At 43.2% G+C, this 25,130-nt stretch overlaps 1 protein-coding gene and 2 long non-coding RNA genes across 6 annotated transcripts in view; 2 read left to right on the top strand and 1 right to left on the bottom strand.

The window, feature by feature from the left end:
- LOC130267174 (uncharacterized) overlaps positions 1 to 1,948 on the top strand; it is a 39,650-nt gene extending 37,702 nt beyond the window's left edge. The window contains exon 3 of the long non-coding RNA XR_008843082.1: positions 1,816 to 1,948. This is a non-coding gene — a long non-coding RNA (uncharacterized LOC130267174). The remainder of the gene's footprint in view (positions 1 to 1,815) is intronic.
- DOCK2 (dedicator of cytokinesis 2) overlaps positions 1 to 25,130 on the bottom strand; it is an 850,676-nt gene that overhangs the window by 748,148 nt on the left and 77,398 nt on the right. For 3 of the 4 annotated variants that reach the window (XM_056516504.1, XM_056516506.1, XM_056516505.1), the window contains one exon: positions 1,840 to 1,988. In XM_056516504.1, the coding sequence (XP_056372479.1) occupies positions 1,840 to 1,988 (149 nt within the window). Of the gene's footprint in view, positions 1 to 1,839; positions 1,989 to 6,483; positions 6,595 to 25,130 lie in introns of those variants that run through there. The other variant, XM_056516507.1, reaches the window with a different exon arrangement.
- LOC130267173 (uncharacterized) overlaps positions 6,597 to 25,130 on the top strand; it is an 83,715-nt gene continuing 65,181 nt past the window's right edge. The window contains exon 1 of the long non-coding RNA XR_008843081.1: positions 6,597 to 6,723. This is a non-coding gene — a long non-coding RNA (uncharacterized LOC130267173). The remainder of the gene's footprint in view (positions 6,724 to 25,130) is intronic.

Raw genomic sequence — 25,130 nt, 5'->3', positions numbered from 1 at the left:
ATCCTCTGCCTGTCCCCGAACAGCCTTGGTCTCTGATTGGTATGGATTTTATTACTGATTTACCCCCTTCCCGTGGCAACACTGTTATTTGGGTGGTCGTTGATCGATTCTCCAAAATGGCACATTTCATCCCTCTTCCTGGTCTTCCTTCTGCGCCTCAGTTGGCTAAACAATTTTTTGTACACATTTTTCGTCTTCACGGGTTGCCTACGCAGATTGTCTCGGATAGAGGCGTCCAATTCGTGTCTAAATTCTGGAGGGCTCTCTGTAAACAACTCAAGATTAAATTAAATTTTTCTTCTGCATATCATCCCCAGTCCAATGGACAAGTAGAAAGGATTAACCAGATCTTGGGTGATTATTTGCGACATTTTGTTTCCTCCCGCCAGGATGACTGGGCAGATCTCCTCCCATGGGCCGAATTCTCGTATAACTTCAGGGTCTCTGAGTCTTCCTCCAAATCCCCATTTTTCGTGGTGTACGGCCGTCACCCTCTTCCCCCCCTCCCTACTCCCTTGCCCTCTGGTCTGCCCGCTGTGGATGAAATTTCTCGTGACCTTTCCATCATATGGAGAGAGACCCAAAATTCTCTCTTACAGGCTTCATCACGCATGAAGAAGTTCGCGGATAAGAAAAGAAGAGCTCCCCCCGTTTTTTCCCCTGGAGACAAGGTATGGCTCTCCGCTAAATATGTCCGCTTCCGTGTCCCTAGCTACAAGTTGGGACCACGCTATCTTGGTCCTTTCAAAATTTTGTGTCAAATTAATCCTGTCTCTTATAAACTTCTTCTTCCTCCCTCTCTTCGTATCCCTAATGCCTTTCACGTCTCTCTTCTCAAACCACTCATCCTCAACCGTTTTTCTCCCAAATCTGTTCCTCCCACTCCTGTTTCCGGCTCCTCGGACATCTTCTCGGTCAAAGAAATTTTAGCTGCCAAAAAGGTCAGAGGGAAAAATTTTTTTTTAGTGGACTGGGAGGGTTGTGGTCCTGAAGAGAGATCCTGGGAACCTGAGGACAACATCCTAGACAAAAGTCTGCTCCTCAGGTTCTCAGGCTCTAAGAGGAGGGGGAGACCCAAGGGGGGGGGTACTGTTACGCCGAGCGCTCCGGGTCCCCGCTCCTCCCCGGAGCGCTCGCTTCACTCTCCCCGCGGCAGCGCTCCGGTCACGTCCTCTGACCCGGGGCGCTGCGATTCCGCTGCCAGCCGGGATGCGATTCGCGATGCGGGTAGCGCCCGCTCGCGATGCGCACCCCGGCTCCCCTACCTGACTCGCTCTCCGTCTGTTCTGTCCCGGCGCGCGCGGCCCCGCTCCCTAGGGCGCGCGCGCGCCGGGTCTCTGCGATTTAAAGGGCCACTGCGCCGCTGATTGGCGCAGTGGTTCCAATTAGTGTGTTCACCTGTGCACTTCCCTATATCACCTCACTTCCCCTGCACTCCCTTGCCGGATCTTGTTGCCTTAGTGCCAGTGAAAGCGTTCCTTGTGTGTTCCTTGCCTGTGTTTCCAGACCTTTTGCCGTTGCCCCTGACTACGATCCTTGCTGCCTGCCCCGACCTTCTGCTACGTCCGACCTTGCTTCTGTCTACTCCCTTGTACCGCGCCTATCTTCAGCAGCCAGAGAGGTGAGCCGTTGCTAGTGGATACGACCTGGTCACTACCGCCGCAGCAAGACCATCCCGCTTTGCGGCGGGCTCTGGTGAAAACCAGTAGTGGCTTAGAACCGGTCCACTAGCACGGTCCACGCCAATCCCTCTCTGGCACAGAGGATCCACTACCTGCCAGCCGGCATCGTGACATATACATTCTATACTTTCAGGTAGAGTGAAGAAAGAAAACATACTTGTTGCCGTAGTCAATCTTTGAAGTTACTTTTTGCTTAAGTTCCTTTAATTCGTCCTTTGGCAAGGTGCCGGAAAGGAGCTGTGATCGCCATTCCATCAAATCACACATCATTGACTGGACCTGCTGGAATCTCTCCTTTTTGCTTGACTGCAACAAGACAACACACAAAGGTTAATAGCTTCACAATAACGTTACAGACATTTTCTTAATATGAATAAATGCTGATATTCTCCAGGTAAGGGGTGCCACATTATCAGGTTGTAGGTGAACACAGCAATTATTAAGAAATGTCATAAAACTAAAAATGTTGCAGACAACAGCATAAGTGTAAGGACGAAAGCAAAACAGTGAAATTCTATACTATACATATACAATCTAGGAGGAGAGTCATCAAAACCTGTGTAGAGGAAGAGTATCGCAGTTGCCCATAACAACCAATTCGATTTTTTTTTATATATTTAGAAAGGCCTCTTCAGGCTATTCAGATGTTGGACATTTGTGGTTGGTTCAGAAGCAGTCTTGCATGCAAATACTGTAGCAAAGTTGTGTTGCCATACTTATAAAAGAGAGCACTTCTGAAAATAAAATTCTGAAGTCGTAACGCGCAGCGTGTGCCACATTTATAATTTGCAACCCTATAGGCTTTTGCAGGTTGAATTCAGTGGGTGTGGTTTGGGTATGGTTTCCTAGGTGTTTAATTTACACACTGATTTTCGATGTACAATTTCTGTAAAAGTCACCAAGTTTTGTGCACAGGCCATTCCAGCCAGGACCAAGCATAGGCAGCCGAGCAGACAAACAAGCGTGCTCCACATAAACTCCAAGTCACGTGTAAACATTAGCTGGCATTAATCAAAAGGTGCAGGAACCCTGCAATAGTGTGCCACCCAGACAAAAGTCACACGTTAATAAATGACCCCTTGCATTTATACCTCTACGCAGGGGCATCGCTGGGGGGGGGGGGGGGTCCCGGGTGTGGCCCCCATAGCTCCGGGTCTGGCACCAGATCGCTCGCTAATGGAGATCCAGGAGACTTGTCCCGGATCCCCAGGCAAGTGAGCGCCGCTTTCACCAATATGCGCATACAGGTGAAAGCTTCCTGTCAGTGTCAGCTGGAGAGTGTGACCTCTGCCCCCACACAGTGCAGGTGCGATGATTTCACTCACACCTGCACCTACACTGTGAAGGAACAAAGATGCGGCCGGTGATGTCAAGTTCACTTCCCGGTCTCTTGTACTGATCGCTCAACTACAGTAGGTAAGTATCTGCATTTTTTTCTCTTCCTTTTCTCTCAACTACACACAAGTAATGGGGTGGGGTCTACCTACCATACTACCTATATACATGACTACCAAATTACCTGCCTACACACCTGGTTACCATACTACTGTAAAAAAATTATGAGATGTCGAAAGGTATTTTTTTAATATACAGGGTAGGCCATTTACATGGATACACCTTAATAAAAATGGGAATGGTTGGTGATATTAACTTCCTGTTTGTGGCACATTAGTATATGTGAGGGGGGAAACTTTTCAAGATGGGTGGTGACCATGGCGGCCATTTTGAATCCAACTTTTGTTTTTTTCAATAGGAAGAGGGCCATGTGACACACCAAACTTATTGGGAATTTCACAAGAAAAACAATGATGTGCTTGGTTTTAACGTAACTTTATTCTTTCATGAGTTATTTACAAGTTTCTGACCACTTATAAAATGTGTTCAATGTGCTGTCCATTGTGTTGGATTGTCAATGCAACCCTCTTCACCCACTCTTCCCACACTGATAGCAACACCGTAGGAGAAATGCAAGCACAGGCTTCCAGTATCTGTAGTTTCAGGTGCTGCAGAATGGGCAAAACAAAAATTGGAACAGGACCCTCAGTTTACGCAGAAGATTTTGTTCAGTGATGAGGCAAACTTTTATGTGAATGGTGAAGTTAACAAACAAAACCACCGCTATTGGTCTGACACTAACCCACATTGGATAGATCCCTCCAAGACTGTTGGAACACAAAAATTGATGGTATGGTGTGGTATATGGGGTACAAAGATAGTGGGGCCATTCTTCATCAATGGAAACCTCAAGGCCACTGGATATGTCAAATTGCTACATTATGATGCGTTTCCCTCTTTATGCAATGAAGCTGGCACGTTCCCTGAGTTTTTCCAGCAAGATGGTGCACCACCACATTATGGGTGTCAGGTCCGAGCATTTCTAGATGAACAGTTTCCTGGAAAGTGGCTTGGTCGTCGTGGGCCAGTTGAATGGCTCCCAAGGTCTCCCGATTTGACCCCCTTATACTTTTATCTTTGGGGTCATCTGAATGCAACTGTCTATGCTGTGAAGATACGAGATGTGCAGCACCTGAAACTACGGATACTGGAAGCCTGTGCTAGCATTTCTCCTGCGGTGTTGCTATCAGTGTGTGAAGAGTGGGAGAAGAGGGTTGCATTGACAATCCAACACAATGGGCAGCACATTGAACACATTTTATAAGGGTCACATGACCCTCTTCCTATTGAAAAAACTAAAGTTGGATTCAAAATGGCCGACTTCAAAATGGCCGCCATGGTCACCACCCATTTTGAAAAGTTTCCCCCCTCACATATACTAATGTGCCACAAACAGGAAGTTAATATCACAAACCATTCCCATTTTATTAAGGTGTATCCTTATAAATGGCCCACCCTGTACTATATGTAATCTGTGGATCAAGGTAATTGTTCAAGGGTATACAAAACAAAATGGCTGAAATGACCTTTGGAACAAGCTAAAATATATGATGAGCTAGCTGAATCCTATAGATAGCATTGCTAAGCTTAGAGGTATTTCATGACCCACTATATACTATTTCAGGGGAATAGTCAAGTAGTCACGTTGAAGTACCATATATGTAAGGTTAGTAGTATCCAATCGGACAACAATGTAGCCATGACTTAATGTATACACCCATGAGATTTTTATATATATGTATATATATATATATATATATATATATATATATATATATACACAGTACAGACCAAAAGTTTGGACACACCTTCTCATTCAGAGTTTTCTTTATTTTCATTACTATGAAAATTGTAGATTCACGCTGAAGGCATCAAAACTATGAATTAACACATGTGGAATTATATATATAACAAAAAAAGTGTGAAAATATATCATATTCTAGGTTCTAGCCACCTTTTGCTTTGATTACTGCTTTGCACACTCTTGGCATTCTCTTTATGAGCTTCAAGAGGTAGTCACCTGAAATGGTCTTCCAACAGTCTTGAAGGAGTTCCCAGAGAGGCTTAGCACTTGGCCCTTTTTGCCTTCACTCTGCGGTCCAGCTAACCCCAAACCATCTCGATTGGGTTCAGGTCCGGTGACTGTGGAGGCCAGGTCATCTGGCGCAGAACCCCATCACTCTCCTTTTTGGTCAAATAGCCCTTACACAGCCTGGAGGTGTGTTTGGGGTCATTGTCCTGTTGAAAAACAAATGATGGTCCAACTAAACGCAAAATGGATGGAATAGCATGCCGCTGCAAGATGCTGTGGTAGCCATTCTGGTTCAATGCCTTCAATTTTGAATAAATCCCCAACAGTGTCACCAGCAAAGCACCCCCACACCATCACACCTCCTCCTCCATACCAGCACACCTGTGAAGTGAAAACCATTTCAGGTGACTACCTCTTGAATCTCAACAAGAGAATGCCAAGAGTGTGCAAAGCAGTAATCAAAGCAAAAGGTGGCTACTTTGAAGAACCTAGAATATGACATATTGTCAGTTGTTTCACACTTTTTTGTTATGTATATAATTCCACATGTGTTAATTCATAGTTTTGATGCCTTCAATGTGAATCTACAATTTTCAGTGTCATGAAAATAAAGAAAACTCTGAATGAGAAGGTGTGTCCAAACTTTTGGTCTGTACTGTATATATATATATATATATATATATATATATATATATATATAGATATATATATATATTCAGCCAACCCACTAGGAGGAGATATATACTATGTAGGCATATTTATGGATAGTAGACACAGGATTACTTAGGATAAACATGCCCACATATATAAAGGACACACTTCAATCATAGTAAACACACCCATAGTTATGGTATATAAGGTTGGGGCTTCAAAGCTAAGCTAATGAACGTAGGAGGAAGGAAGGCGGGGCCAAGCCAGACCAGACCAAGCCAGCCTGATGAAGGATCACAGCTAGAGGATGCTAACAGAGGAGGCCATCTTAGGACATCCCAAGATGGATCCAACACACAGAAACCCCAGCTGGTGAGACAAGTCTAAGGACATGCCTACATAACCTTCCTACTGTATGCTAAGGAATGTGTTTACATGAAGATGTCTTGTTTTATGTTTGCCATGATGTCAAGAAGATTACAATAAATGTATGTTTTTTATACAATCATGAAATTATTTGTTCTCCATGGTGACCGTGTCATAGTGACCGGTAATATTTAACAACTACCTGCCAACACACCTGGCTATACGGTTGCCGCCTAGGCAGTATTTTACTGGCACAGCCAGTATTTTCATCTTCCTGACGGTATCTTTGTAATAATAATACTGGCCATACAATGGCAGAGCCTGGCTGGAATGCACTCAGCAGTAACTGCAGCTTACCTATAGGCCAGGGAGCAGGGACATTTTTTTTCAGTTTCTCCCCAGTGTTAGGACATGCCCGTGAATGCAGAAGGAGAGAGCTGGAGCTCTGAAGTTTCTCCTCCCTCTCCCCAGAAACTTCTCCTGTCACAGAGGCTGCTATCAGCCTGTCATCTTCCTTCACCTTGTGGGAGCACATGGAGGCCATATTAACCCTCTCCTGGCTGCCTGGATAGCAGACAATGACTGGAGTAGGATTGTGTAAGTACAGTAGCACAGTAATTCACTGTCACTGATGCCCTATAGGGGGAGGGGGTTACTAATGGCACTGGAGGCTGCACACTACACAGAAATACTGTGTAGCTTCTTAACAACTAAGGCTACGTTCACACAGCCGTTGTCCCCTGTCTCGAGTTTGTCCATTATTGCCTCCTAAACAGACCATTCTATTAACCAGTGCAAACTGATGCAAAGGGATGCTATTTAGTGGCATCTGTTTGCATCACTTTTTCATCCGTTTGTATCAGCTGTCTACAGACTCCTGCAGCCAGGACTACTCCCATCATGAAACTGACTTCTTTTCATGATGGGAGTAGTAGTTCTTTGGCTGCGGGAGTCTGCAGGTGGCTGGGAGGCTAGATTAGTGATTGTACTACTACCCCCATCATGGAACAAAGTCTGTTATATGTTGGTGGGTAGTAGTACAGGGGCTGAGGGATTGATCGCAGCGAGTCTCACTTCTGAGACCCGATGCAATCAGAAGTTATTAACCAGGGGAGTGAGCGGCATGCTCTGCAACCCTGCGATGTAGATCGTGTGTGTGTTTTACTTTCATTTTTTTTAAACCCGCTGGGAGCCCTGAATGACCCCTCGATGCCAGCCATTCAGGGCTCCCGGCAGGGTATTTGAAAATGAAAGTAAAACACACACACGATCTACATCGCAGGGTTGCAGAGCATGCTGCCCGCTCCCTTGGTTTATAACTTCTGATCGCATCGGGTCTCAACGTGAGACCCGGTGCAATCAATCCCTCAGCCCCTGTGCTACTACCCCCAACATGGAACAGACTCTGCCACCACCAGTGAATGTAGCAGAGCCCAGGCCAGGCAACTGCTTTTTAAAAGGAAAGCATCGGCCTGACGAAGTGCTTCGGCGCGATACCGGCCGGTTGCCATGCTTGAATGCCCAAGCACGCTTACCATCTTGCTCCCGTCTGTAATCCTGCCTTCATGTTGCAAGTGAAATAAAGAAATCCCTGTACTACATAACTGGTGAGTTGCTCCGCTTCATTTCTTGGTTTTGAAATTGCTTTTTAAAAGGCCTGCCTGGCAATGGCAGCCGCAGACAGTCCTTTTCTCTCAAAGTCTCCCACAGCAACAATCTTTTATGCTGAGTGAGACTGTCTAGGGTGCAGCTACTCAGTGTTCACTGTATATTCACTCTGTGTTCACATGGCCGAATGGCCGCACGTTTCTATTCTTTCTATGGATGCTAAAACTTAAATTTCTGTGCTAGGTGTTTCCGGAGCGGAGAAATCAATAGGACTCTGCTGCAGCAAAATTTCTGTGTGGAATATTCCTTTGGAATTCTGCATGGAAATTCTGCCATGTGAACATAGCCTAACAATCATTAAATAGGTGGGCGGTGCAAAAAAGGTGTGAGACTAAAGGCTGTGCAAAGGCCAGAGCCAAAGGGGTGGCAAAATGATGTTTTGCCAAGGGTGGCAAAAATTCTTGCATCAGCCCTGATGGCCATCACCTGAGCTGCTGAACAGGCTGCCAGCACCGCAGTCACTTTTAATCAGTGAGCTGCCAGGACTGACGAGTGAAGCCCCTGACAGGAGCCGCACAGGAGGAAGTCACCCATCACTGCCGCCCACCCAGGTCAACTGGTGCTGAGAGATGCTGCCTGGCCAGCGGGGGGATCAAAGGGGGGGGGGATTGAAATGGCACAGGGGGGATCAGAGTGAGGGAATTGAAATGGCACAGGGTCACTTTGCCATTTCAATCCCCCCTCCCCATGCCATCTAATTCTACACTTTTTATACCCCCTGTGCCATTTCAATCCCCTGTATATGTATTGTATGTCTTCTATCACTTCCTGTGTTGTCACACAGATATAATTAATTATGCAAATTAACATGGCCGGTATTCCTTTGCAAGAAAGATGGCAACCCTTAGTTCATAGAACAGAAACAGCTCTGGCACTGCTACTTCATGGCTGTGCTACTTCAGTGACAGTATAATGATAATATTCCTCCTTGTATACTGGTATTATTAGTAATATTGTTCCCAGTATACAGAATTTGGTCAGTAACAGTATGATGGAAATATGTATGGTGCTGAGATACAGGAATTTGTCCAGCGCAGATCTTGTGCAAAAGATAATTCTTTATTGAAGATTAAAAGCCATGTTTAGGTGTACAATCCTTTCCGCGTTGGAAAGCACCCTTAGTCGTACATAAATATATTATTATAATATTATATTTATGTACATCTAAGGGTGCTTCCCAACGCACCTGAAACACTTTACATTGTACCCCTGTACATGGCTTTTAATCTTCAATAAAGAATTATCTTTTGCACGAGATCTGCACTGGACACATTTCTGTATCTCAGTTCCACAAGTTGTGCTGTCTTGCACAGTCTGAGCGTGGCCAGGCTGTTGGGGGTGAGCTGAAGTTTCTGTCTATCTGATCTAATATGTATAGGGATAATATCCACCTTGTATGCTAGTATTATTGGTAATATTGGTCTCAGTATACAGTATTTGGTCAGTATCAGTATGATGGTGAGTATGTTTGCTGAAACCACACTGCACAGTTGCCCGCTGGTAGTAGTGAGTATATTGATGAAGGAGCATGGTTAGGGGCGTGACTTAGGGTGTGGTTAGGGGCATGGTTTGAGTAATGGGCTCTAGCCCCCAGTTTTTTGGAGACCTAGCAATGTCCCTGCCTCTAAGCATTAAATAGCCCAACCTTCACTGAATTAGCTTTCTAGACCGTCAACAGTCTTAAAGGCTTCTCACTGTATACTTGTAAGGAATGTGAACGAGTGTGTTCAAGAACTCCTTTGTGCCACTGCTAATCACATTAGATTGGTGCCTACATCCAGACTATGGGGCCCGTGTGCAGATCCTCTACAAAATTTGCATGTCTATTCTTCCTTCCTCTGCTTCTTTCTGCTCTCAGGTGAGACCAAGTTAAAGGGGTACTCTGGCGCTAAGACATCTTATCCCCTATCTAAAACATAGGGGATAAGATGCCTGATCGCGGGGGTCCCGCCGCTGGGAACACCTGTGATCTTTCACACAGCACCCCGTTACCATCAGCCCCCCGGAGCATGTTCCCATAGGCTTGCATTGAGTGTGCGGAGCGTGACGTCACACGGTGGCAGAGCCGTGATGTCAGAATACTCCGGCCAAGTGATCGCCAGTCATCAGACCCGGAGCGAACATGCTCCGGGGGCTGATGGTAACAGGGTGCTGCGTGAAAGATCCCAGGGGTCCCCAGCGGCGGGACCCCCGCGATCAGGCATCTTATCCCCTAACCTTTGGATAGGGGATAAGATGTCTTAGCGCCGGAGTACCCCTTTAAGGTGATAACCAGGACAATGGGGGAGATTAATTAAAACCTGTGCAGAAGAAAAGTTGCTAAGTTGCCCATAGCAACCAATCAGATTGCGTCTTTCATTTTAAACAAGGCATCTGAAAAATGAAAGAAGTGATCTGCTTGGCTGCTATGGGCAACTGGGCAACTTTTCCTCTGGACAGGTTTTGATAAATCTCCCCCAGTGTTCTTGGCTGGAGCTGATAAATTCTCTTTAAAGAGTACCTGTCATCAACTAAACTTTCCCTGATCCCCCTCCCCCTCTGTCCCTTACTCTAACTATGCCTATCCCTGTGTTTATTGAGGTTTAAAACGCTGTGGAAATTCCTTTTTTTATCCCTCTTCATTAGCTCAGGAGCAATGTCTTTCTGAGGGGTGGAAGGAGGCGGGTCCCGGCAGGCATGATGTCACATGAAGCCTGGCCGGGACTCTGCTTCTGACAGTATTCCTGTATGCTGCTCTCCCTCTGCAGCAGTGTTTCCCAACCAGGGTACCTCCAGCTGTTGCAAAACTACAACTCCCAGCATGCCCAGACAGCCAACAGCTGCATACAGACTAAGTACAGGGGAGGGACGGCAGCCTCTATCGCTCTCTCTCCTGTGTCTCTCTGCACTAAAAAGTCAATGCTGAGAACCAGGGGCGGTGGGAGCAATTACAGAGGCAGTAATTAAGATGAATGTCAGGGGGGGGGGCACAGAGCAGGGAGTGCAGTGAGATAATACAATGTATAAGATAACGCGTGGTGAGGGGCAGGGAGAACACAGAGCAGGGGGAAGGGGAGGTGACTGGCCTCTGTTATATGAGAGGCATGTGCAGGCTTGTAGCTCACAGTGCTGCTCCAGGCTGGGAGCGAGCATAGGAAGCTGCCTGCAGACCAGGCATAGAAGAGAGACCCCTAGTGGCCAAAAGTATAAAATGAAAAAACTGGTATAAATATTAATATTTTTTAATGAAGATATATTACAATATGTCTTCATTAATGATTATGAACAACATATTAAAAGTTTTTGTTGATGACAGGTACTCTTTAACTCATTCATCACACCTCGGGTGCTCAATGCCAAAATGCAGAGTTAGCAAGTCATATAGCAATATCCAGACCAAGGAAGAAAGTCTGCAACACTCACCTAGAGAGTTACAACATCTGGCTTTCATTTGCGATAGTAAAAGACATACAGTGTAACTGTACAAATGGCAAAAGCAACTTCTGCTTTTGGGCTCTCTCTCTTTTGTTTCTTACATTTCTACTGTATACCCATTTATATGATGGAATAAACACAGAAGTTTTAGCTCATCAAGTGATTGCATCAGATTTTTTCTTAAAGCGGTACTCCACTGGAAAACTTTTTTTTTACTCAACTGATGACAGAAAGTTAAACATATTTGTAAATTACTTCTATAAAAATCTTAATCCTTCTAGTACTTATAAACTTCTGTATGCTCCACCGGAAGTTCTTTACTTTTTGAATTTCCTTTCCAGCCACTCCAAGCCTTGTGCGCAGCATACAATTAACAACAAACCTCTGGACAATAGGGCTGAATCACAAGCGCTGGGAGCCGGAATAGGTGAATTGCCCACATTATTGCATTATTACCCACAATGCAATGCATTTCGCGGTAATACCACTTCATCAGGCATATTGGGAACACAGGAGTGCATCAGTATATATAGCAGTACAAATTAACCCCATACATACAGAATAGAAAAATATACATATATATATATATATATATATATATATATATATATCTCAACAAACAATGTATATAAAAAAGAAATACTTATAAATATAAACATAGATACACATATATAAAACAATGAATTCATCATGCATAAAAATTTTTTATAAAAAATATTTTTCTATATAAAAGACATACATAAAAGAACGGATACGTGTTAAAGGGCATTCTCGACAACTTCATTTAAACCCCTCGGAAACAGGGTATCAAGGGTTAAAATCCAATTGGATTCCCTATTACTTAGTTTCTGAACTCTATTGTGTATTTGTGACAGAATGGTTTCAATAACAACCAAACACAAGACATCAAGGAACATAATAGCTATGACAGCATGTTTGCAGTTTACCTTTTATCCTATAGATGTGGCTTGCAATACGCGCCCGCACCATTCAGACAGTGCAGTCCCGTATTAATAAACCTTCGTCTATGTGAAGGACGAATACATGTTGCATAGCGTATCTCATCATTTAACTCTTAAACATAATAATGATTTTGATGTCTTGAGATTGGTTGTTATTGAAATCATTCTGTCCCATATACACAATAGAGTTCAGAAACTAAATAATAGGGAATCCTATTGGATTTTTACCCTTGATACCCTGTTTCCGAGGGGTTTGAATGAAGTTATCAAGAACTCCCATTAACATGTATCCGTTCGTTTTATGTATGTAATTTATATAGAAAAATCTTTTTTATAAAAAAAATTTATAAGGAATTATTTTAGATATGCGCATCTATGTTTATATTTATGCAAGTATTTATTCTTTATATATGTATACATATATACATACATTGTTGTTATATATATTTCTATTCTATATGTATGGGGTAAATTTGTACTGATATATATACCGATGTACGCTTGTGTTCCCAATATGCCTGATGAATCGGTATTACCGCGAAATGCGTTGCATTGTGGGTAATAAATGTGCAGTTCACCTATTCCAGATCCCAGCACCCTTTGTGATCCAGCCCTATTCTCTGGAGGTTCGTTTTAGTGCTGGGCAGTATACTGGTTCATACCGAATACCGAAATATTTGTCCTGCAGAATATGAATTTTTCCCATACTGCAATACCAGTTGGGCCCCTCCCCCTCGGGAATGAATGAATTATCAACCCAGCGCTGCGCTCTCCCCACATCGGGGAACTAATCATATGTGACCCACGAGCGCTGCTTCTCCCACCCACCAATTAATTTTCAGCCCAGCACTGCGCTGTCCCCATCGGGGAACTAATCGCTGCCTTCCTTGTCCTCCTGTGTGTTGCGGACCGCCAGCACTGGAACTCTATACTGTACGCTGTATCTCCGGGCTGCAAAAGATAAACAAAATAAATTTTAACTCACCTCCCGTTGGTCCAGTACCGGCCTCACCTGCTTCCTGGGGACGGGAACGTCGGAGAGCCGTCAGCCTATCAGCCGGCTTCTTACATGACAGTGCGCTCAACCTATCACCGGACAACCAGGCTTATGTGCCGGCCCTACATTGCACAGGGCTGCAATCAGTGGGGGTACAGCCAATACATCAGTAAGGGGCCCAGGCTCCAGTGGGGCCCTGGCACCCGTTGCACCCCCCTGCAGAAGCCTCAGCACAGAAGCAGAAGACCAGAAGACTGTTTAAACAGTGGTCTCCTGCTTCTGTACATCCGCTGGCCACATCATTCATCCACCCCTCCTCCCCTGATCCCCCCATGCCACTTTACTCCACTTTACCCCTGTGCCAAATCATCCCTCCCCCCCTGGCATAGATGGGATCAAGGGGAAATGATGTGGCACAGGGGGTAAGGGGGGGGATGATTTGGCACAAGGCACAGGGGAAATAAAGTGGCATAGGGTATAAAGGGGGTCTGAAATGGTACAGGGGGTGATAAGGGATGAATCTACTGCAATATTGCTTTTTATTGCGTTTGTAAGGTAATTTTAGTATTTGGTTATTTAGAAAAATGTTTGAGCCTCTTTCCCAATAGGGGACATCAATAGCGAACACTTTTTAATTCCCCGTGAGTGTCCGATATTGGGAGATTCTACTGTATTATACGAGTTTTAAAAATAACAAGAAATAGTGCTTTATGTACACACAAAACAGCTTAAGGTGCCAATAAACGCTATGCTAAAGTCAACTAACCTGGCTCCGCCGACACAGTTAGCCGACTGTCTAAGGTGTATGGCAGCCTCCTGACTCTTCACCAACAGATAAGTGGGGAGAACCATTTTGTACTGGAATGGATAATCAAGTGACAGAGCTGTCTAGCTGCACCTTACCCCTCCCCATAGAGGAACATGAATATTCAGCCTTGTCAAAGTCCATATGTATGGAAAGGTCAGGAGAGATAATTGTTGGCTGAACAAACCTTTGACCAACACATATTAAATATGTATGGCTATCTTTACCCTGTAGTATTATGAGAAAGTGTTAAGAGAAAGTGTGAAACATTCTGTGTGTCTATACAGTAAGCTCCAAAGATCTAAATCTGATACCAGTTCAAACAGCCAAAAAATCATTTAGACCATTCTATCACCTTTACCAATATACTCTCAAACTCGCTGGACACTTTTTCAATATTTCAAGCTATACAAAATTCATTGTTTGGGATTGGGGGGGGGGGGGATACAGAACTTTTAAAATACAAACTATAACTAGATTCACTATGAAGCATACCAATAAGTTATAATGTTATAAGTGTATAAGAAGCTCAAGAAACAGTCAAACTTTTGAGATTTTTCTTTTGTGCAGGGAAACATTTTCATGATAAACCCAGTGACAGAATAATTAACATCTATTAAAAGTACTATTTATTCTGACAATAGGCTACACTTCTGTGAATGCTACCTGATACATATCAAGTTTAATTCTTAAGCTCATTTTAAGGTGACTGGCAAGTAAAGAAAGGTCTAAAGTAGAACAAAGCACAAATGTGTCATTTACCAAACTTACTGAATAACATTGTAAAGGTAATGGAACACTTAATCCTAGTTGTCTGGGTCTTTATTAAAGTTGTTTTATCTGTTTCCTCATGTAGGGAAATCATAATATGAAATTACCATACACATCCTGCAGCAAAGAATAAGACTATTATTGAAATATCAGGCCCGTTAATTAATTGTGTTATAAAATATATATATTTAACCCCTTAAGGACGCAGCCCTTTTTCACCTTAAGGACTGAGCCCTTTTTCGCAATTATGACCACCGTCACTTTACGAATTAATAACGCGAAAACGCTTTTACCAAATATTCTGATTCTGAGACAGTTTTTTCGTGACATATTCTACTTTATTTTGGTGGTAAATTTTCGGCGTTAATTGCATCCTTTTTTGGTGAAAAATCCCCAAATTTCATGAAAATTTTGCATTTTTCTAACTTTGAAGCTCTCTAATTGTAAGGAAAATGGATATTCCAAATACATTTTATTTTTCTTCACAAACACAATATGTCCACTTTATGTTGGCATCATAAAATGGACATACTTTTGCTTTTTGAAAAAATTAGAGGGCTTCAAAGTAGAGTAGCAATTTTCAAAAATGTCATGAAAATTGCTAAATCTGAAGGGACAGATGTTACAGAACTACAACTCCCAGCATGCCTGGGCAGTCAAGGCATTCTGAGAGTTGTAGTTTGACAACATCTGGAGGGCTACTGTTTGGGCACCACTGTAACAGTGGTCTCCAAACTGTGACCCTATAGATGTGGCAAAACTACAACTCCCAGCATGCACAGACAGCCTTTGGCTGTCTGGGCATGCTGGGAGTTGCAGTTTGGCCCCCCTATTGGTTGCCACAGTAAAGATCGATTTACTTTCACTTTCAATTCCACCCCCCTCCCCCCAATGTCGATTGCCTACCTGATCAGGATCCTGCAGGCTCCAGCGAAGATCCCAGGTCCCCAGGCATCTTCTCCTGCAGGTACGGCCTCCATCTTCTTCCCAGAGCCCCTCGACATCCAGGGGCGGGCAGAACGGGGGGTTGCCATGGCAACCCCCTGTCCTGCGCTGCCATTGGTCAGAACTCCGTTCGGAGTAATAGCAGGGGATAGGAGTAGATCGCAGCTTTGCGACCTCACTCCTATCCTTTAGGCTGATCGGGGCTGTTGCTGACAACTCCGATCAGCCCTATTTTCCGGGTGATCGGGTCACCAGAGACCCGATCAGCCCAGAATTGGAGAAAAATTGGATTTTCTCTGATCGCCGACATGGGGGGGGGGGGGGGGGGGGGTCTCAGGACCCCCCTGGGCGATGTGCCAGGGTGCCTGCTGAATGATTTCAGCAGGCATCCGGCTCCGGTCCCCAACCGGCTAGCGGTGGGGACCGGATTTCCCACAGGCGTATGGATACGCCCTCGGTCCTTAAGGACTCGGAATGCAGGGCGTATCCATACGCCTTGTGTCCTGAAGAGGTTAACAATCATACCTGGCCAAGCATCACATGCTGAGCTTAGGGGCCAACTGGCTTTAGTGACTGCACCTTCCTGGGCTGGTCTTTATAAGGCTTTAGTCTGCTTCAACTCATCGTCTGTGTTAGAGCTTCCTATCTGCACTAGCTCCTGTATTGTTTGTTATATTGATCCTCTGTATTCCGATATTGGCTTGTTACCCAACTTTCCTCTGATTTTCCGATTTGGTACTACAGCGCTATCTGAGTTTCTACTTGGCCTGTCTGACTTCTCTTTGTCTGTTTGTTGATTCCCTGTGTTTTGCCTCTAGGTCTGTGCCTATTAACCCACTGTGTCCTGATCTGTCTCCCTGACTTCTGTACAATGTTAAATGTATTGTATTGGACAGCGCTATACCCTGCCCTTTAGTAGAGTAGGGAATAGCACCATAGGGTTGGGTCCATTCTATTAAGGAGATGGGTTCCCCAATAGCAGGGAGGGAGGTTTTGGTCAAGTTCAGGGCCACACTTATCCCTGCCTGGTGTGACAATATACAGTTAGAATGTGTTTTATGACCAAAAAAATTATCTTAATGGTGCAAAATAATTAAAGTCATACTCATCTTACCATTATTCTGCATAACCTGTTTCCAATGACATTGTACTGTCTGGCCCCTCTTGACAGGGACATATACCGTATATACTCGAGTATAAGCCGAGTTTTTCAGCACGATTTTTCGTGCTGAAAACACCCCCCTCGGCTTATACTCGAGTGAACTCCCCCACCCGCAGTGGTCTTCAACCTGCGGACTTCCAGAGGTTTCAAAACTACATCTCCCAGCAAGCCCGGGCAGCCATCGGCTGTCCGGGCTTGCTGGGAGTTGTAGTTTTGAAACCTCCGGAGGTCCGCAGGTTGAAGACCACTGCGGCCTTCAACATCAACCAGCCCCCTCTCACCCCCTTTAGTTCTGAGTACTCACCTCCGCTCGGCGCTGGTCCGGTCCTGCAGGACTGTCCGGTGAGGAGGTGGTCCGGTGGGATAGTGGTTCCGGGCTGCTATCTTCACCGGGGAGGCCTCTTTTAAGCGCTTCGGGCCCGGCCTCAGAATAGTCACGTTGCCGTGACAACGACGCAGAGGTGCGTTCATTGCCAACGTACTTCTGCGTCATTGTCAAGGCAACGCCTCTATTCCGGGCCGGAAGCGCGGAGAAGAGGCGCCCCCGGTGAAGATAGCAGCCCGGACCACCTCCTCACCGGACCACCTCCTCTCCGGACAGCCCTGCAGGACCGGACCAGCGCCGAGCGGAGGTGAGTACTCAGAACTAAAGGGGGGGAGAGGGGGCTGGATGATGTTGAAGGCCGCAGTGGTCTTCAACCTGTGGACCTCCTGAGGTTTCAAAACTACAACTCCCAGCAAGCCCGGACAGCCGATGGCTGCCCGGGCTTGCTGGGAGTTGTAGTTTTGAAACCTCTGGAGGTCCGCAGGTTGAAGACCACTGAGGGCGAATGATGAGAAGAGGATGATGAAGGGGGGGGGTGTGGGGATGATGAAGGGGGGTGGGGATGATGAAGGGGGGGGGTGTGGGATGATTACAAGGGGATGATGAAGGGGGGATGTGTGGGATGATAAGGGGATGATGAAGGGGGGATGTGCGGGATGATAAGGGGATGATGAAGGGGGATGTGTGGGATGATGACAAGGGGATGATGAAGGGGGGATGTGTGGGATGATAAGGGGATGATGAAGGGGGGATGTGTGGGATGATGACAAGGGGATGATGAAGGGGGGATGTGTGGGATGATGACAAGGGGATGATGATGAGGATGTTAATGACGGGTCTGGATGATGACAGGGGGGGATGAGGTATTTCCCACCCTAGGCTTATACTCGAGTCAATAACTTTTCCTGGGATTTTGGGTTGAAATTAGGGGTCTCGGCTTATACTCGGGTCGGCTTATACTCGAGTATATACGGTAACTGATAAAGTCAATTACTAGCTATATGTCACTTTTTCAGTTAGTTATTGGCTGCAGCAGTCCTGTGTCCCAGTTCAGAGGAACCAGGAGATAAAGAGACTGGCAGGATCCAGGAAACAAAAGTAGTGGGAATGTGTTAGGTGAGTATGACTAAGATGTGCTATAGTTACTAAAAACAAAGCACTTCAACCCTTGGGGTACTTTCTTCAGATTTTCCATACCAATGTAATCGGTACTTCTATACCTATACCAGATTGTTCACATTTTCAACATAGAACTTTTAATTAGGTTTTTCTTTTTTGTTGTTGTTTTTTTTTTTTTTAAGTAACCGTAATACAATAGCAATAGTTATAAAAACAATCTGCAGTTTACAGAAAAAGAAAAATCCTCAAATATAACATTTTATAGTCGGATTTCAAGCTAGTTTCAGCTTCTACATTGAAGTCAATAAGGAAAATCGTAACAAATCCAGCTGCAAAAACTAACATACTGTGGATTTAAAATTCAGGAGCTGGCAGCAAAATAGAAAATAATTTAAAGGGGTATTCCAGCTTTAAAAAAAAATCTGAAAAATACCTATCAAGTCCCCCTATGGTCCCCTGCAGCTCCCGTTTGGCTCCTTCTAGTCTCCTGTTCTGTCTTTGTCTTGCTTCCGAAATAAGAGCTAACAGCAGGACCTGCAGGCTCAGCCAATCATTGGCTGCAACTTGTGATTGGCTGAGCTGGCAAGTCCTACACCGAAGGAGGAAGAAGACAGGAGTTAGGGGATGGGGTGTAAGTATACCTTTTTTTCCCATTTTTTCAACATATACATTTCCCAAACCACTGAAACACCTCTAAGTTTTGCTAGTCAAGACACTGAAAATGGCAGTTTAATTATTCAAAATGAAAAAAACAATGGCCTTGGGGAGAAGCAATCCTCTGTCTATCATATTGGCCATAAAAAAAAGACTTCAGAAGATAAGGATTTGGGGGTAGTGATTTCAGACAATCTCAAAATATCTAAACCATGTAGCCATATGGTAGGGAATGCTTTGCTGCATAGCCAGAGGTAAAACAAAAGAGATGAGAGGACAGAGCCTTATTATACCAGGATGGTAGGACCCCCTTATGGGGGTTTAAAGCAGACATTTTATAGATTAGCCTTTCACCTGGAGAGCATAAAGTTTGCACATATTACCCCTAGATAGGTGGAGCAACGGTAGAGGGAGGATGCTTTCCAGCCTAAGTGTGACAAGAGAAGGGATCCCTAATCCTGTAGTCAAAGTGATGTTAAATGGTGAAAACAACCCTTATAGCCAGGTGCTGCGATTACTATGAAAATCCAATGGACAATAAAGTCTACAGCAAAAAGATGACCTCTTACAGCCTGATTTCAAGGGTCCTTTTAAAGGTATAATGAGTAGGAGGAGGGAGATTGTGATTCTACTGTATAGAGCTCTAGTGAAACTACTTCTGGAATACTGTGTCCAGTTCTAGAGACCTCACCTCCAAAAAGATATTGATAAAATAAAAAAGGTCCAAAGATGAGCTACAAATATGCAACCATCAGGTTGTACATGCAGTTCAATCTGTGTGCAGTATATTATAGAGGAATTAAGAAGAATTATTATATATTATATACATACACAGTTGTGCTAAAACAATATAACTTGTTATTTATTCCTTTAAAACTCTGCTTTTCATCCTTAGTAGCTGAGTACAGTGGTCCCTCAAGTTACAATATTAATTGGTTCCAGGACGACCATTGTATGTTGAAACCATTGTATGTTGAGACCAGAACTCTATGGAAACCTGGTAATTGGTTCTAAAGGCACCAAAATGTCATCCAAAAATAGGAAAAAAGTGAGGATTAAAGAAAAATAAGTAGATAACTAATATAGATAAAGCAAATCCTTACATATGAAAGTAATAAAGATCTGCTGGGAGCTGTAAATCACTGTCTATGTTAGTGTTTTCCAAGCAGTGAGCCTCCAGCTGTTGCAAAACTACAACTCCCAGCATGCCCGGACAGCCAAAGGCTGTCCGGGCATGCTGGAAGTTGTAGTTTTGCAACAGCTGGGGGCTCCCTGCTTGGGAAAAACTGGTCTATGTAGAGGACAGGAGCTTCTTCCAGGTCCTGTACAGCACAAGCAATGTCCTAAAAAAGTAACATGGAGTCGCCCTCACCTGGTGTCCAAAGGAGCAGGTAACCCTGGTACAGGTAAAGTATACAGAACATGTAATACCTCCCTGTACTGTAGGGGGTGCTACCAGACATCAGTCAGTGCATACACTTCAGTAATACAGGTGTTTTACCAGTAAATTGCCCATTCTGATTGATCAGTTCTTCCGGCCATTGACACGTTTCAAAGATCTGGACTGTCTGTAACATTGTATGTTGAGTCTGGTTTCAACTTACGATGGTCCAGAAAAGACCATTGTAAGTTGAAACTATTGTACGTTGAGGCCATTGTAAGTTGAGGCATCACTGTAGTTGGTCCTACTTAGTGGTTGACAGTATGCGCTCACACAGGGAAGGCTGTCAGACACTATGTAGGATCGTCCACTGGAATAGTAAGCAAAGAAAGAGCAGATCATTTATTAAACTGATAACAATATTTATGTTTTTATATATACCACAAATAAGACAAAAGTACCCTACAATAATAACAGCTTACAAACTAAGGATACACAGACTGTATTTATATAACAAACTCCTCTGGTTTTACTGATCCAAGCTTCTATCACCTACAGAAGTATGATAATTCATGTGTTCAATGTGCATTGCAAACAACTGGTAATTCTTCTAATAGACTGGATATAAGCGTACTTCAATTGTGCTTTACATACAGTATATGAGAGCGCACTCAGTACTTTAATTACACAAACATGAAAAAACCCGTCAAGTCAGGCGAGAATATATCATAGGGTGCAATATATATATATATATATATATATATATATATATATATATATATATACGGTATATATATTTTACTTTGTTAAGATTTTGTGTATTTGCTATATATTCCAGTTCCATAATTCACTGCTACTTGAATTAACCAACAAAAACAATTATTTCACTCATTAAAGTTACAAGCCATAAGTTAGGAGGCAAGAATTTTGATTTAGTTACTTATGTCAATGCTTTCAACCTGATTATAAGATTGCATGGCAACTTTTTATACGGCTTTGAATTTACATTTTAACAATGAAGAAGAACATGAGTTATTACAATCAAAGTTTTTGTTCTGAGCGGCATCAGTCTGCATGAGGTATGAAAATGCTAAAAAGTAGGATAATGTGCCACGTAGGTTCAGTGCTCAATATATTCGATGCACTCCTTAATTCTTTTTTCTTTTATTGAGCATTTCTTGTTTAATGAAATGTTTCCATTAAAAGCCATCATTTTTCCAGACAGCTCATCAGGGACTGGGGGGAACTCCGCAACATATTTTATGGTTATATAGTAGTTGTTCTTCTGTACAAACAACAAAACAGATGTACAAGAAAGAGCAACCTGTAAATTTAACAATATACTATTGTGCTCTTAAAATAAATGTACCAATCTAAATATTTTTAAAAGATTCATCTACAACAACCCAGAAGGTTTTGATGTGCCTGTAAAAAAAATATATATATATATTACCAGATGTTGGTAAAAACCAAGGGAATCCACCACATGCCTACGGATATGAAAGGGGTACTCCGGTGGAATTTGTTAATTTTTTTTCTCAACTGGTGCCAGAAAGTTAAACAGATTTGTAAATTACTTCTATTAAAAATTCTTAATCCTTCCAGTGCTTATTAGTGGCTGTATACTACAGAGCTAAATTTTTGGGGGATTTCTTTTCTGTCACAACCACAGTGCTCTCTGCTGACACCTCTGTCCATTTTAGGAACTGTCTACTGCAGCATATGTTTGCTATGGGGATTTTCTCCTGCTCTGGACAGTTCCTGACTTGGACAGAGGTGTCAGCAGAGAGCACTGTGGTTGTGACAGAAAAGAAATCCAAAAAGAAAAGAATTTCCTCTGTACTATACAGCGGCTAATAAGTACTGGAAGGATTAAGATTTTTTAGCTTTCTGACATCAGTTGATTTAAAAAAAAAAAAAATTCCACCGGAGTACCCCTTTAAATACTTTGTGGAAAAACCTTAATTGGTGATGACAGCTTCAAGACACCTTCTCTATAAAGTAACTAGTCACATGCATTGCTTTGGTGTGATTTTGGCCCATTCTTCCACACAGACTTAAATCTTGAAGGTTCGATGGGTCTCTTCTATAAATCAAGATCTTCAGTTCTTCTAATAGATTTGCAATGGGAGTTAAGTGAGGTGATTGGCTGGGCCATTCTAGCAGCTTTATTTTCTTTCTTTAAAAGATAATTTCCTTGGCTTTGTGTTTGGGATCATTCTCTTGCTGAAATGTCCACCTTCATTTTATCTTCATCATCCTGGTAGATGGCAGCAGATTTTTGTCAGGAAAATCTTGGTAAATTTGCCCCTTCATATATTCTTCAATTTTGTGAAGTTTGCCAGTACCATTTGCTGAAAAGTAGTCCCACACCATGATGTTACCACTTCCAAACTTCACTGTTGGTTTGGTGTTTTTGGGATGAGGTGTCATTTCTCCTTCAAATATGAAGTGTAATAGGTCATCCAAACAGTTAGATTTTGCCGTCATCTGACCACTCTATATTCTCCTTGTGCAGCAAGCTTTATATGATCTTTAAATAACGCTTTTAGTTTAGTCTGAAGTCTTGCATGGTGAGCGTGCATTACTTACTGTTCTCTTTAAGACAACAATACCTGCTAATCCCAGGTCTTTTTGAAGCTGTCCATAATTGGGCCTTGGCAACTCTTCTGATTATTCTTCTCTCTCCTCGGAAATCTTGTGAGGAGCACCTGGTTGTGAGGAGCACCTGGTTGTGAGGAGCACCTGATTGTGAGGAGCACCTGATTGTGAGGAGCACCTGGTTGTGAGGAGCACCTGATTGTGAGGAGCACCTGATTGTGAGGAGCACCTGGTTGTGAGGAGCACCTGGTCAAGGTAAATTTATGGTGAAATTATTATCTTTCCACTTCTTGATAATGGCCCAAACAGTGCTTACTGGAACCTTCAGAAGCTTAGAAATGCACCTGGAACCATTGTCATCATTATGTTTTGCAACAAGGTTGTAATGGTCTTGAAAAATCACTTTGCTTTTACCCATCATGAGATGTGTCTTGTGTAACACCTTGACAATGACACTGGGGACAGTAAAAAGATGAAAGCTGAGCTCTACAATAGAGTAATAAAGTCTTAGATATGGTCTGACTTTTATATAGCATAAGAGATCAGCTCAACTTACTGATTTGTGTAGAAGATACAACAACTTATACAGCATATGTAAAATCAATGGGGATGCAGCCTTGCCGGGTTTCAGTGGTGCAGGAGACTCCTGTCCGATATGAAGCAAATTTCCCAGACGTTATACAAGAAGACCCGATTGTTCCGCGGCGTTAGTCACTAGAATTTTGATCCAAACACATTCATGGTATATTTATCCAGTGTGAATATTTTATATCTTACCAATCACAGACGCGTTTCGATACTGTCCCGAATCTTTCTCAATGTGAACACAGGCATAAATAAATGACGTAGAGGGGAACTTGTATGCTTGCTGTTGCCTTACACTACTAAAAACAGGTATTGTAATTGAAACTGTATTTTCTACAAAATGGCATACATTGAAGCAAAGCATGCCATATCATAGCCGAATAGGAATATGAGCAGCTGTAAGGCCTGTTCAGATGTTGTCTATACTTACGATCTCTCATATGGGGACCCGGCACTGTTGTGGATCTGTGCGGCTACTGCTTGTGTTGTCAACCTCACTGAGGTCGACAGACACGCCCCCTCCATTCAGCTCTATGGGAGAGGCGGGAATGCATGAACACTGCGTTTCTGCCTCTCCCATAGAGATACATGAAAGGGGTGTGTCTGGCATGGCGCCATCCCCTATTTTGCAAGCTATGCCAATGGAACCATTACCTTTATGAGCAATTCTACAGGCAAATCCATTCCCATAAAAACCCAGAATGGATTGTTCATCAGACTATATGTCATTTACCTCATGGAGTGTAGTTGTAAACTACAATATGGGGAAGAAGGACACAACAGCTCCGGAGTAGAATGAACAAGCAATGGTTCAGTGTCATTCATAGATGCCCCAAGCACATAATCTCAAGACATGCATCTCAAGCACACAACAGTGATTTTTCTGCGTTCAAAATAAACACCTTGGATCAGATTTCAGAACGAATAGAAGAACGATTTGAATGCCTTATGACATGTGAATCCTTTTGGATTTTCAATCTTAACACTATCTGTCCTGCAGGCCTTAATAAAAGTATAGACAACATCTGCCTTAAAGCAGCTCGTATTCCAGTTCGTCTATGATATGGCATGCTTTGGATCAATGTATTCCATTTTGAAGAAAATACAGTTTTAATTATAATACCTGTTTTTAGTAATGTATATTTACTGTCTAAGTCAACAGTGAGCATACGAGTCCCCCTCTTCGTAAGATATATATATATATATTTAGCTAGCCTTTCCTAATTACATCCCAGCTAACCTAATAAGGTGGCGCGCATGCGTAAGCTCCTGTATGTGACCCTGAATTAGAAAGACCTGCCTGAGAATGAAAATAACAAGCCTGCATATATGTGCAAGATTTCACATAAGTGTATTAACCCGGTGTTAGAAGTACCTTAAATTAAATTATCAAATTCCATCAGTTATTGCGCATGCGCTGGTGCAGAAAAAGCTGCACATTCATTATGGATTTCCCAATCCAAGACCATCTTAAATGTATCTAATACAAGTATAATAATATTAGCAATTCATCCAGAGTACGATTTTAGACATAATTTTAGATTTCATTTATGTTACAGCTAGTACTTTAAGTGAGACACTTGTCACTTTATTGTTGTGGTTTATTATTTGGAAT

This window comes from Hyla sarda, chromosome 4, assembly GCF_029499605.1.
Source record: "Hyla sarda isolate aHylSar1 chromosome 4, aHylSar1.hap1, whole genome shotgun sequence".
Lineage (NCBI taxonomy): Eukaryota > Metazoa > Chordata > Amphibia > Anura > Hylidae > Hyla > Hyla sarda.
This window is presented reverse-complemented; position numbering and strand designations above follow the sequence as displayed.